This window comes from Drosophila persimilis, unplaced genomic scaffold (genome assembly GCF_003286085.1).
Source record: "Drosophila persimilis strain 14011-0111.01,24,50 unplaced genomic scaffold, DperRS2 tig00000191-arrow-pilon, whole genome shotgun sequence".
NCBI classification, from domain to species: domain Eukaryota; kingdom Metazoa; phylum Arthropoda; class Insecta; order Diptera; family Drosophilidae; genus Drosophila; species Drosophila persimilis.
The window spans coordinates 7,714,695-7,727,060 of NW_020825298.1; the positions used below are offsets into that span (position 1 = coordinate 7,714,695).

Genomic DNA, 12,366 nt, shown 5'->3' on the forward strand with positions numbered 1-12,366 from the left:
AATCTCGTAGTGAATTCTTCGACAGCAAACGTACAAAAAAAACGTATTTGCCTTTTTTACACCACACTTCAGCAATCTTGTTCACCACGAATAACCCCTTAACCTCGTTACTCTAATGATGCTCCCCTTTCGCACCTGATCTCTGATCTCATCCAATTCACATGACCAATAAGTGCCAATCAAAAAGCCGAATATAAACAAAAACCAATTCCATGGAAGCCCACAAGTCCATGTACGCAGTTCATGGCAGATCTCTCTGCTCAGCTGCTGGTACACACAATGTTTTACATATAAACAAATTTCCACAGCCACTTTGGAGCATGAGATTCTGTGCGAAAAGTGTTTGGGAGATTAGGCAGAGAGGCAGGGGTGGCAGCGGGAGGACCAGGCGATGACAGCCGAAAGAGTGCGTTCCGAATAGGAAGCAGCGTTCGCTCCCAGAGAGCGAGGAGTCTTGGCTAAATATAACACAAAGAATCTCTGAGCAATATTTTTTAATATTAAAAGAAAACTCATGTCGATGGAAGGGGGTTGGGGCTACTGGTGCTGGTGACTCGCAAAGGTGCGCTGCGCTGATGGTTTCTCGGCGCTTTTCCAATGTGAGGGTCGCTCCTCGGCTCTCAGTTGAGTTTTCGCACGCGCCGCGTACGAACACGGATGAAACAGATTCGCAGCGGCACGCTCCAATGGGCAGCCCCTGGCATTCCCCTCCGACGACGATGAGGCACTGCGTCGGCCTCTGCCTCTGTTTGCTGCTGCTCTTGTCACACGTGAGGGCATCAGCAGCAGCAGCAGCTGACGATGAGATGTCTTCCGCCTACGGGTCCACTTCCACTTGCGTCATTCGCGCCACGCTCTACATGACGCCGGCATGGGATCGCAGCGACCAAGATTTTGGCCTGCCCCTGGACATTGATTGCTCTGGAAACAACACGCTGGAGGTACTAGCTGCATTCGACCTTGGCGCCCAGCGGGTGGCCGGCAAGAGTCATGTCCTACTGGACGGAGCCCACACGCCGCCACTCGGTGTCGCCAGCTATGGCCTGGAGTATCTGGATAATTGTCCCCATCTGCAGAGCTTGGAGATCGAGCGATTCGTTGGGGACTCCACCCTCAGGCTAGGCTGCGGTGGTCCCATTCTAAACAAGATGACAGCCGTGTTCATTAAGAATAATGAGCTGGGCACGCTAAGTGGCAATAGCTTCGAGCAGTTGCCGCATTTGAGTCGTCTTCAGATTCAGGGCAACTCCCTGAGGTTCATGGAACCACTGCTGGGCTGTGGTAAACTCCAGGAACTTACTATCAAGGAGGAGGAGCATTTGGTCTTGAGAGATGGTGACATCATTGAACAGCTGGCGAATCTAGAAAGACTTCGCCTTAGTCGCCTCAAGATGATTGAACCCGAATTCTTCAATTTATTGCCCGAGAATCTCATAGAACTCGTTGTGGAGAAGACACTGATTGAAGACAAGAGCTTAGTCCTGGCCAATGGAACCTCTCATCTGATCAATGTGACCATTGTCGATTGCCATCTGAACAGCTTTGGCCTTGAACCATACGGGAATCGGAGCATACTCCACTTGAACCTGAGTGGCAATGCCTTGACCTCATTGGAACTGGGGGAAAGTTTCCTCATATCGCTGGATCTCAGCAGGAATCAATTGGGTAACCTAACCAGCGGCTGGTTCAGCAGTCTGACGAAACTCAAAGAGCTGCGTTTGCAGGAGAACCTAATTCACACGCTCTCTCTGGTGCAGTTGCTCCGGATCGCCCCACAAACCATCCAACATATCGATCTGAGATCAAATCACTTGATGACTCTAAAAGATGTGGACGCCCGAATGGAGCAGCCGTCAATGCAGCTGCGTATCTTTATCGATGGCAATCCTTGGAGCTGCCAGTGGCTGCTCAATTTCTCGCACACCCAGCCGCAGATGTTCCGGCTCTTGCAGTACTCCAAGTATATTTCGCACATCAATGTGAATGGATTGAGCTGCAGTCCCCAGGAGCCACCCACAGAAGGGCCTGCGAAGCGAGAGCGACCGCCTGGGAGGATTATGCATGTGATCCTCAATAACTCCTTCGTTCCGGTGCCGCATCCTAACACGAATGTCTCCAGCTTCACAGTGTTGTATGGCAATCCCGTGGAACTGCATCGCAGCCAACGTTCGGGGGCCCTCATCATTGTCTTCATGCTGCCCTTGGGGATAGCCCTGCTCTTCCTGCTGCTCTACCTATATCTGCACTGCGAACGACTCTTCCACTTGTCCTATTACATATCGGGACTGTCGTGCTTTGGCGATGGCAAGTCCTCCAGCCAGCCTCGCTTTGTGGATCATGTGGATATTGTGCGTTATCCCATAGCCAATGGCAATGGTGCTGCTCCCCTGGAATTGGAGCCCGCTCTGGCCGATGGCTATGAGACGCCGGTGAGCGGTGGTGCCTCCATTTGCAACTGCACGGGCCATAGAGATTCCTCGTGCTCGCGCACGCATCATGTGACGTACGAGGCACTGCCCACGGAGCTGCCTTATCAACTGTACTCCGAGATCACGGAGCTGGCGGAAAATGGAGACGGAACGAAAGAGATTCCGAAAGGCTGCGCCCCTACAGCGCCCATCTACGACCACCTGTCGTTTGGGGAGGAGGGGCAACAGGAGGTTGAACTAAGGGAAAATTCGTAGGGGTCGTTTATATTTCCCTGCTCTATTCTCTTGCTTTCTTACTTGTGTTTTTTTTTGTGCTTGTTTTGGTGTGTAACTAATGACTAAGTTCGTGTCTAGATGTAAGGTCTAATTAAAGTTTCTTATTAAATGTGATGCCGTCACTTCTTTGGCTGCCTGGAGCCGATGACAATGCGTCTGATGATGTTCGGGCCCTTAATCGTCGGCTTAATGTCTTGGCCCCCAGCCCCAGCTGTCTTCGGCTTCTCATTCTCCTTGGCGTCGGGCATTTGCTGCTCCACGGGACTCAGATTGTGTACAACAGGTGAGCTGCCGCTGAACTGGACCATCTTGTGGCTATCCTCGGCAAATATCTCTCGCTTTTTGGTCAGAATGGAGCGTACATTTATGTTCGTTGTGCCCTGCATGGCAGGCTGTACCGATGGCTGCGCGTTGCTCCTCACGGGTGTTCCCTTACGCAGTGGTTTGGCCGGGGTCATGGTGCCGTCTTCGATCTCGATTTTGTTCGGTGTAGAAGAGTCGATGTACTCCACATCGCTGTCATAATCCTGGTCCATGAGCTGCTTTTGTTTCAGCGGAGTTCCTTTCCGGCCTTTGGACTTGGCTTTTTCTTGTTCTGGCTCTTGTTTGCCCATTAACATTTCATTGGACTTAACCTTGATGACGCCCAAACGGGGTTTGATTGGAGTGCCCTTCATCACTGGTTTTACTGCATTGTCAATTGATAGGTCATTATCTTCATCCTCCGCCTCTTCGCTGGACTCTTTCTGCGGTGTTTGATCTTCGCATTCCGTTTTGAGGCGACTCTTGATGGGAGTTCCCTTCATCAGCGGCTTGGCTGCTTCCACGGATTTCTCTTCGCACTTGACTTTTATCCCTCCTGCACGCGCCTTGACTGGAGTGCCCTTCTTGACGGGCTTGAGTGTCTCTATTGCCGGGGATTTATCAGTAACTTCTTCCTTTAATATGACTGGCGTGTTCTTCGTCACCTCCAGCTCTTTGCATTCAGGATTGGGCACCAACTGTATGGGTGTCTGTACCTCACGTAAAGCAGCCGTCTCCTGCTTGACGCACGGTAAGCCTGTAAGCTCGGCTGGTTGAGCCTCGGTCTCCTTCGCCTCAGCATCCTTGACTACAGTCTCCGTTAGTCTCCTAGGGGCTGGGCTTTCTGTGGCCACACTGACAATGCGTGGTAAGGCGGCCTTCAGTTCGGCCTCCTTGATGTTGAACTCCATAGCCTGGACGTGCTTGAAGGCAATCTTGTGCTCTGTCAGCAGATTTTCACGATCAATCAGCACGCAGCGAGATTTCAGAGACTCAAATCGCCAACTGGAAGTGACGGGAGTAGCACAGATTTAAATAGAAATCGTTGTGAAGGGGTACGCCATTACTTACCGCGCCATCTCCTTCTGCACGGAGCGCATCTGCTCGTCCAGGGCGGCCTTTTGGATGCGCATGCTATGCAGTTGCGCCTTTTGCTCGTCCGTTTCGCGTCTAAATGGATGAATGGGGGGATGTGAGGATAACTACCTAACTAGAGAACAGAGCCTGCCTCATAGCAAGAGGCTTAGCAAGTGATTGCTAAGCGATGCTAGCACACTGTCGATACGTTTGGGCAACTCATACTTGCAGAATTCCAGCATGGAGTCCAGCCAGGTCACGTTCTTCTCGCTGGCCACCTCGCGCAGCCGCTCCTGGGACACATTCAGCTGCTGCTCCAGGGTCTCGTTCTGCCTCATCAGCTGGCGAATACGTTCGTTGAGCTTATCTGTGGGAAATAGTGAACGAATCATATTCATTTCTTTCAGGGAAATCTCCTGGGTAATGCTTACTCTGATAGGTCTTGTCGGCACTGCAAAAGATGGTGCTGCAAGCCTGTAGCTCTCTGTGCATGGCAACGTTCTCCCGCTTGAGGCGACGTATCTCGAACTCGCTCTCCGTGAAGGTCTTTTTCATGTCCAGATAGCTCTTCTTCTGGGCAGCCAGCAGCTGCTTCATCACCTGCCGCTGGTCGTCCACCTCCGCAAACAGAGAGTTTCCCTTGGGCTCTGAAATACATCAATATTAGGGGCCATCCTCAAAAAGAAGAGCGTCTTGTAACTACCATTGGTTTGGGGCGCACTGGTTAGCTGGAAGATCTTGGCATTGGCATCCACCACCTCCTCCTGGGCGACATACAGCTGCTGCTCCTTCTCCTCCAGTTCGCTGCGCTTGCACTGCAAGTTCTGCTCCAGGCAGCTCACCTGATCCTGCAGACATTCAATGGTTTTCTAAGGGGAAAAATCCAATCTATCAAAGGCTGTCTCTATTAAAGCTTATGTGTCTGAGACCTACATCCTTTTCAGCCACTTCCAAGATGTGTTTCACACTGAACTCTTCATGTTCCGCCAGTTTCTGCAGCAGCTCAGAGTTCTCGTTCTCCAAGGCATGGAAGCGAAGGTGGCATTCTTCATGGGTATCTTTCGACGTCGAGTTGGCCGCCAGTCCACGCTCCGCAGCCGCCAGTTGGTTTCGCAGAGCACTCGCTTCCTCCGCTTTGGCGTCATAGTCCTGCTGGAGAGTGTCGTGATCCACTTGCAGGCTCCTGAACTTACGCCGCAGCTCTTCAAACTCCTGCACCTCTACACCGGGACGATCTTCCGGCGGTTGCGAGCCCAATTGTTCGAGTTCTTGGGTCAAGTAGGCCTCGGCCGCTAGCGCCGTGTCCAGATTTCGTTTTAATTCGTATATGCGCTGGGCATCGTTTTCGGTCTGGGTTTTCAGCTTCTGATGGCCCTCGTGCAGGATCTTGTACTCCTCGATAATATCGTCTACGCTTAAAGCGTGCAGATCCAATTTAATGCTCATACTTTCGGCATCAAATTTAATTTGTTTGAAAAAAGTGGCAAAAAGATGCTAGTGATGGGACTGCCTGACACTCAGAAATATACCAAAATATACCGTCGCATGTTACAAATATACCGTAAATATACTGATGAGTTCAAGTTCTATTTTACATATTCCTCGTTTTTGATATTCCGTGGAATATTACAAGCTATATAGAACATTTAGCCATGCCCGCATAGTTTCATACGATTGATGAATGAATTTTCTACAAGATTAATTACTTTTAAGTACTTGCATGTATGGAATGTATGGAATTTAGGTACATAATCTAAAAGTATGGAATGGGACTCAAAGAGAGCCTTACGCGATTCATCTTCGGCTATCGATACTATCGACTGGATATGAGTGGTGCGCTTTAACATTTTACGTGCTGTTAAGCGAAGCGCTCCAAGATAGGCGCAATATTTAAACTTTGTTCTACAAAATATCGAATTTATCCGCAATATAACAATTAACAGTTCTTATCAGAGTTAAATATTTTTCAACAGCTTCCATTTTTTAAATTTCTGTTAATTCACATGGCACCTGCGCTTTCACTATGTTTGCCTCCCTGGTTACCATGGAAACTTTCCTACGTTTCAAAACAAATATTTTTAATTTCCATTAGAGTATTACTCAGGAAAGTTTTATACCACATTTAACAGCCAAAATGCAGCAAGATGATGGACCGGAAAAAACTCAACAGCTGCAGAGCTTCCAATCGGATGACTTGTTGGAAAAACTGAAATTACTCAACTACGAAAAACATTTGCTTAAAGAGTTCAAGCTGAAGCCCCTGTCGCGGTTCTACTTTGTGAAGGCCACCAATCCGGGGGAGCAGTTCTACATGTTCACCCTGATCTGCTGGTGGCTCTGCAAGAAGCTCGGCAAGGACATGGAGCGACCCCAGGAATACGATGATCCGAATACGGTCGCTGCTAACATCATTCAAATGCTGGAAGAGATCGTAAGTTGACGGAAAGGCGAAGGAGTATCCATTTCGTAAACGTTGCTTCTTTGCAGGATGTCCCTGTGGACTTTCCGCCCAATAAACTGATTCGTGGCGCAGGACCTATCTGCCTCAATGTCCTGGACATACTCTCTACGCAGGCCTGCAAAGTGGCCAAAGTGGGATATCAGCGTGTTCAGAAAATGCAAGAGGAGGAGTTCCTGGGTGACTATCTGGAGGACAATGCCGAAATCATACTGGAAAAGCTTGAGGACGAACAGAACGCCGCCGGCCTCAGTGACGACAGCGACCTGGAGCTGGAGGCCCACAATTTCAGACAACTAAACTGGCTAAATCGCCCCCAGAAGAAGTCCATCGGCGATGTGGCCCTCGACGAGCAGGCCCAAGATCTTGACGCCCGTCTCAGCGACCATCAGGAGTGGCGCCTCGAACTCGAGCGCGTGCTGCCGCATCTGAAGGTCTTCGTAAAGGCGGACGCTCGCGATTGGCGCACCCACCTCACCCAGATGGATGCATTCAAGACCAGCATAAACGAGTCCTCGGAGACCACACAGGCGCAGCTGAAGAAGCTGCACAGCGAGTTCACCTTCAGCCTGGAGAAGGTGGAGAGCCGCGAGAAGCATCTGAACAACGAGCTGCAGCCCCTGATCCAACAGTTCAAGGAGCTCTCCATTGAGCTATCCACCATCCAGTATGCGCAAAACCAAGTGCAGGCGGACTCTGAGAAGCAGTTGGCACAGTTGAATGAGGTGATGCTGGAGCAGGAGCTCAAGAAGGAGGAAATGGAACGACGCGGCCAGGTCATGTCCGATGGAAGTGAGTATGGAATAGCTTTTGAGTTTTGTAGAAGGCCAATCAGAGTATCGTGAAATACCTGCTGAATATAGTTTAAAAACGACAAATGAAGATCGAAATATATTTCGATATTGCTATATTAGTATACAGATGATTAGTATCCTGAGAATTGATTTGAGCTGAAGAATAGAATCTTTTAATTTAATTTCATAGGAATTAATTCGATTAGCTGTCAAATATCTTATAAAAAATGGCATAAAATCTAATCTTGTAACGAATATCTTACCATAAATTGTATACAAGAGTATCATAAGATATCAAAGGGTACCATACTGAATATCGGAATGAATGTGTTCAAGCAAACATACCTTATTTCACACATCTACTTTTCACACTGCTGCAATCTGCTCCGATTTCTTGCGCTCGATAAGAGTTCCACTATTTGCGATCCATGATTCTGAATCACAGCTCTAATACCCCCGTTGTAAACCGCCCACGATGCATACTAATCCCACTTTCATTCCAGGTTCCGTGCAGCAGATCAAGAAATCGATCGTCAAACTAAAGGAGGACATTGCGCAACTGAATCTGGAGGTGGCCCTCCTGGTGCATGCCCACGATCAGGAAACAGTGGTGCGCCAGACCCAGAGCCAGGCCGGTGACCAGGCAAACAACTGATAAAATGATAATGCGGCTGCTTAGCGTACTCTAACCATACATTCCATACAGTCCATACTTTCCTTACACAAAAAACCCCGTCCTGGAGCCTGGCTTAGGTATTTTTCACACCTTGGGAATGGGTGTGTGCGGCGCTGCTCTCGTTTACGTTCGATCTGGCCAGCGATTAGTGATCCATTGTAAGAGAGAGAGAGAGAGAGGGATAGAGAGTGGTAGAGGGGGTGGGACCACCAGCGATGCACCGCCCGAGAATCGTTCGGGGACTGTGTTTAATTTGATTGCCGCGCGCTGATAAGTATCGTAATTGGTTGCAAAGGCCAATAGGGCGGTCAATTATCACCTCTTTGTTATCTGCTCCTTCAACAAATATACGCATGCGCATGCGCGCGAGATCCTTTACGATCAAAGATAACGGTGAGGTGAGAGTGAGCAAGGGAGAGCTAGTTGTTGCACTATCGTCCATTGCGCACGTACTACTTGACAGAGAACCGCCGCCGCCGCCGCTGTCGAGAGCCTTGGAAACCCGGAATCCAGAAGGGAAGGTGTTGCCTGCCCCGCACGCGCATCCTTTGTTTGCCCACTCGCACTGATAAGCCGCCTGTATGGACACAGTGTGTACAGTGGGACTGGGACACTGTGTACAGTGTGTACAGTGGGATGCTTGGAGAGTGCGGGGTTTGGCCCGCAACTTGTTGTGATTTTCGCTGCGGCCTGCCAGAGGTAGGTGCTAAAAGGTTTTTCCCTAAACGGCAACACACAAATGGGAAAACAAGCGGAGGTTACAGGATTTTCCCAGCCAAAATAAAAAATTGTATTTCGATACAGTGAAAGCTTCCTTGAAGTGGAACAAGAGGATCCTGGCTAGCCGTTGTCATCTGCAAAAGCAGGATTTTCCAACATTCTGGGATCTTTAAAGTCTTTAAAGATCAGGAATTAATGCATGAAAACCACTGCTCGTGGAAATCCAATTGATATTATTCCTAACTTAGCTCTCTGTAGCTCTCTCTCTGTCCCTCCTCAAAATAGAGCAGACATCTCTCTTCCTCTTCTTTCCACTCTATCTTTCTCTCTTTTACATAAATTGCATTATTATTAGGCTTATTTGATATGCGCCGACGACGAAGCCAAAAACAAAACGCTGCAGAGAAATTGCGAAAAGCTCAAACACAGCAACAGAAGAAGAGAAAGAGGAAGAAGGAAGTGGAGGAAGAGGAGGTGGAACGTCAGCAAACTGGCTGCCTGCTGCTGCTGGCAAAAAGCCTCAGCGAAACGACTACTGTTCATTTCCCACGGTAGGATTCGGATGCCATTCCACTGAGTGGAACGTGGAACGAGTGGCTGGGACTTCGGCTCCAAGCTTCGGCTCGTCTGAGAGTTCCAAGCTTCGGGAGCACTTGGTGGGAGGCAGGCAGCTGCTGCTCTCGATGTTGTTGTTGGGCGACCAGAGCGAGTGCTTTGCCGAAGAGTTTCATTTGCTCATTGTTTACGGGCGGGGGGGTAGGGTAGGAGATGGGGTATGGGGAACAAAAAGATAAACCTGTTGCCCGATTTCGACTTTACTTTGAATGAACAGAAATATGTTGTGCCCTAAAGCATTTTGTGGGCATAAATCGTGAGGGGGATCGATCGCTCTCTCTCTCTTTTTTCTGTATGGGTCTGCTTGTCTCCCTCTCTCAATCCGAATCTCTCTCCTTTCCTCTTCCGTGCTCTCTTTCCTTCAGCCTCTTTGTGCGAGTGAGTAAGCGCTTGTCTCTAATCCTCTAAAGCCAGGCGCCACCTACTCCCCAGAGATTCCTTACTTCCTTCTTCTCTTCCTCCCCTCGCCCTCGACTCTTTGTAATTTCTCAATAAAAATGAAAAAACTAATAAATTTTGCCTAAACAGAGGGGCAGGGACGGTATGGGTGCACAGCGGGGTGGCTACTGGAAGCACGACATACCCCAAAAACAAAAACAAAAAGGAACCAGAAAAAGAACGAATATTATTTGTTTTGTCATATATTGTATGCAAAAGATCCAATAATTTATGATCTAATATACAAAGAGAAAAAGTTTCAGTTTGAAAGGATAGAAACTTCGACGCGTTCATTCATGACCGAATAGGAATGAGCGCAAGAAGCAGGAGAAGAGGAGAGGAAAAAAAGAATTAGAAATCAAAGAAGCAGCAGAAGAGAGTTGAGGTAAGGAAAACTAGCAGAAGATCAGACTAAAGAAGAACCAAACACAAAAGACGATCATCGCAAGGAAAGAACCACAAAGAAACAGACAAATTCATTGAAAACTTCCAAGTTTTTCGATTGGGATCCCAAGTCCAAGACCGATTCTGATTCCGACTTCCAGCCGATCTTGGTGTGGGATACCGGGGATCATTGTCAACATTTTGACCGCTCGCTGGGCCCGTAATCATCGGTCTATCCCACCAACCCCAATCCCAATCCCAATCGCAATCCCCACTCGAACAGAATGAATGACGCCGCCGCCAACATCGATTTAAATGCAAATCAATGTAATAAAACATTTTTCGGTCTCGTATTCGGTATTCGGTGTCTCATGGGATACCCTCTACTATTAATTCCGAATTGAATTCGATGTTTCTGGTTTGACAGAGAGACACCCACGCGGGCGACACCTCACCTCACCTCTCTCTCAAATGGAATGGAACGGAAGTTCATGTGGCGCTTAGGACACCACCAAAGAACCAAGTCGATCGTAAATCAGTTCGAATCAAAGTGAAAACTCTCACAAAAGATGTGGGCTGGTAATTTGTATAGACGGGCGATTGTCTTCCCATGAAAATAGGACAATTTACAGGTTTTTAAACACAAAAGAGAGGATGGGGATGGCAGAGTTGGAGGGTATGCCATATAGTAATCTAGAAGACATGGGTTGACACCTTTTCAGATAAATTGTTCAGCGATAAGTGTTATGGGAGCCGGGGTACGTTGGTTAGTTTTTGATGGGGATGCTTAAGAATGAATGAAAACAAGTGCAAAAGGGATTATGTGTTAAATGAGATGTTTAACGTACGGGGTATCTCAGGATTCTTAACTTAAAGTACACTTTTGATGAAAATTGTAATGAACACTGGTCTCATTTTACGGCCAGCACCTTTTACTGCAATAAAAGTACACAAAAAGAGAGAAATCTGCACTAAAAACCAATCCACACCAAGTTATACGATCGTAACTCTGCTCCCAATAGAGTTATCATTCGAAAAATACACCCAATGAACAGCTACAGCTTCTCCCCTGTCATTCGACTCTAAAAGCTTTTGCCACACACTTTGCCTACTTCTTTATGGCGAATTAATGACCGAAAAAAACGAACAAGAATTCCAAATAAACCATAAATTTTATTAATTTCTATGGCTGCTGCCGCACAAAAAAGAGCTGTGTGTGTGTTTCGTATATCTGAACAATAGCGTCGATTCATAGAGTTCTGCAGAAACACTACCGAACCACACCGAACCGCACCCAATTATAATAAAAAAAAGCAAAACAAAAAAAAACTAAAAACGAGCAACAGCGATCGAAATCCAGTCGTCAGTCGGTGGAGAGTGGAAAAACCTTTTGCTGCTCCCACAGAAGTGACAACAAATTTAAAATTTACGAAATAAAAATTAAAATTAAATAAAAAATACAAACAAAAACCAACTGAAAAGGCGAACACAATGGATATCTAAAAACTGAAACTGAAAACCGAACGGACAGGAAATTAGCATACAAACTGAAGATCGAAACTGCATATCAAATGAGGGATTCGATTCGATTCGATTCGATCAATCGAATGCGAATGGACGGTGTTCAGGTTTCGGGGCAGTTCATTCAGCTGCGAGTTCATTGATAGATCGTTCGGTTGCTCGGTCGGTTCCTAGCTCCGACTAACTGTTAAAATAGAAACATCATCCAACGAATTTACGAGCCAGCGTACCATAATTCAAATTTATGTATAAACCAAGTCTCCAAGTCTGGGCCCAAGTGTGGGCCAAAATAAATCAAGTCACGACACTGAGAAAGACCTCTTCTGTTAGCTTCGAATGATTTTCCAGTACACCTTGAATGAGAGAACTCCGGCTAAATGACAACTGAGACAACTACCGTGTGCCAAATGAAGATGGAGGCCCAGATCCAAGAGCCAGGTCTCGTCGTCATCATCGGGTATCATCATCTCCAACTGTTGACAACGCCTTACTGCGGTGGCTGCGGTCCAGTTTCATTATTATTAACCAAAATATAAAAAAACCCCAAACAAAAAGATCAGAGCCCATTGAACGCCCACGTCTTTAGCATTTGCTTGGTGGTGCTTCTTCAACAGATTCGCACTTACACAGACAGAAAAAGTATGGTAACAAATGGGAGTAAATGTTGTATCACGC

The 12,366-nt window shown here is 47.5% G+C and overlaps 3 protein-coding genes across 3 annotated transcripts; 2 read left to right on the forward strand and 1 right to left on the reverse strand.

Annotated features, from left to right (window-relative positions):
• Positions 1 to 667: 667 nt before the first annotated feature.
• Positions 668 to 2,697, forward strand: LOC6588901. The gene has a single exon (XM_002014950.2). The coding sequence runs from the start codon at positions 687 to 689 to the stop codon at positions 2,682 to 2,684; it is 1,998 nt and encodes a 665-aa protein (XP_002014986.2). The 5' UTR covers positions 668 to 686; the 3' UTR covers positions 2,685 to 2,697.
• LOC6588900 (protein Spindly) lies at positions 2,688 to 5,531 on the reverse strand. The gene is made up of 6 exons (XM_002014949.2): positions 5,019 to 5,531; positions 4,789 to 4,954; positions 4,517 to 4,732; positions 4,311 to 4,452; positions 4,080 to 4,178; positions 2,688 to 4,013 (listed from the first exon to the last, which is right to left on the reverse strand). The coding sequence occupies exons 1-6, from the start codon at positions 5,529 to 5,531 to the stop codon at positions 2,825 to 2,827; spliced, it is 2,325 nt and encodes a 774-aa protein (XP_002014985.1). The 3' UTR covers positions 2,688 to 2,824.
• Positions 5,532 to 6,219: 688 nt separating this feature from the next.
• LOC6588899 (intraflagellar transport protein 57 homolog) lies at positions 6,220 to 8,187 on the forward strand. Its single transcript, XM_002014948.2, has 3 exons — positions 6,220 to 6,516; positions 6,573 to 7,335; positions 7,841 to 8,187. The coding sequence occupies exons 1-3, from the start codon at positions 6,220 to 6,222 to the stop codon at positions 7,990 to 7,992; spliced, it is 1,212 nt and encodes a 403-aa protein (XP_002014984.1). The 3' UTR covers positions 7,993 to 8,187.
• Positions 8,188 to 12,366: the final 4,179 nt, after the last annotated feature.

Excerpts from the sequence above, each read along its gene's own strand:
- LOC6588901 (XM_002014950.2), top strand. The coding sequence starts at position 687 with ATGGGCAGCCCCTGGCATTCCCCTCCGACGACGATGAGGCACTGCGTC.
- LOC6588900 (XM_002014949.2), bottom strand. The coding sequence starts at position 5,531 with ATGAGCATTAAATTGGATCTGCACGCTTTAAGCGTAGACGATATTATC. Across the intron at positions 4,733-4,788 it reads CAGTGCGCCCCAAACCAATG|AGCCCAAGGGAAACTCTCTG; the intron begins GTAGTTACAAGA and ends GATGTATTTCAG. Across the intron at positions 4,014-4,079 it reads GTGCAGAAGGAGATGGCGCG|TTGGCGATTTGAGTCTCTGA; the intron begins GTAAGTAATGGC and ends CGTCACTTCCAG.
- LOC6588899 (XM_002014948.2), top strand. The coding sequence starts at position 6,220 with ATGCAGCAAGATGATGGACCGGAAAAAACTCAACAGCTGCAGAGCTTC. Across the intron at positions 6,517-6,572 it reads TTCAAATGCTGGAAGAGATC|GATGTCCCTGTGGACTTTCC; the intron begins GTAAGTTGACGG and ends GCTTCTTTGCAG. Across the intron at positions 7,336-7,840 it reads CCAGGTCATGTCCGATGGAA|GTTCCGTGCAGCAGATCAAG; the intron begins GTGAGTATGGAA and ends CTTTCATTCCAG.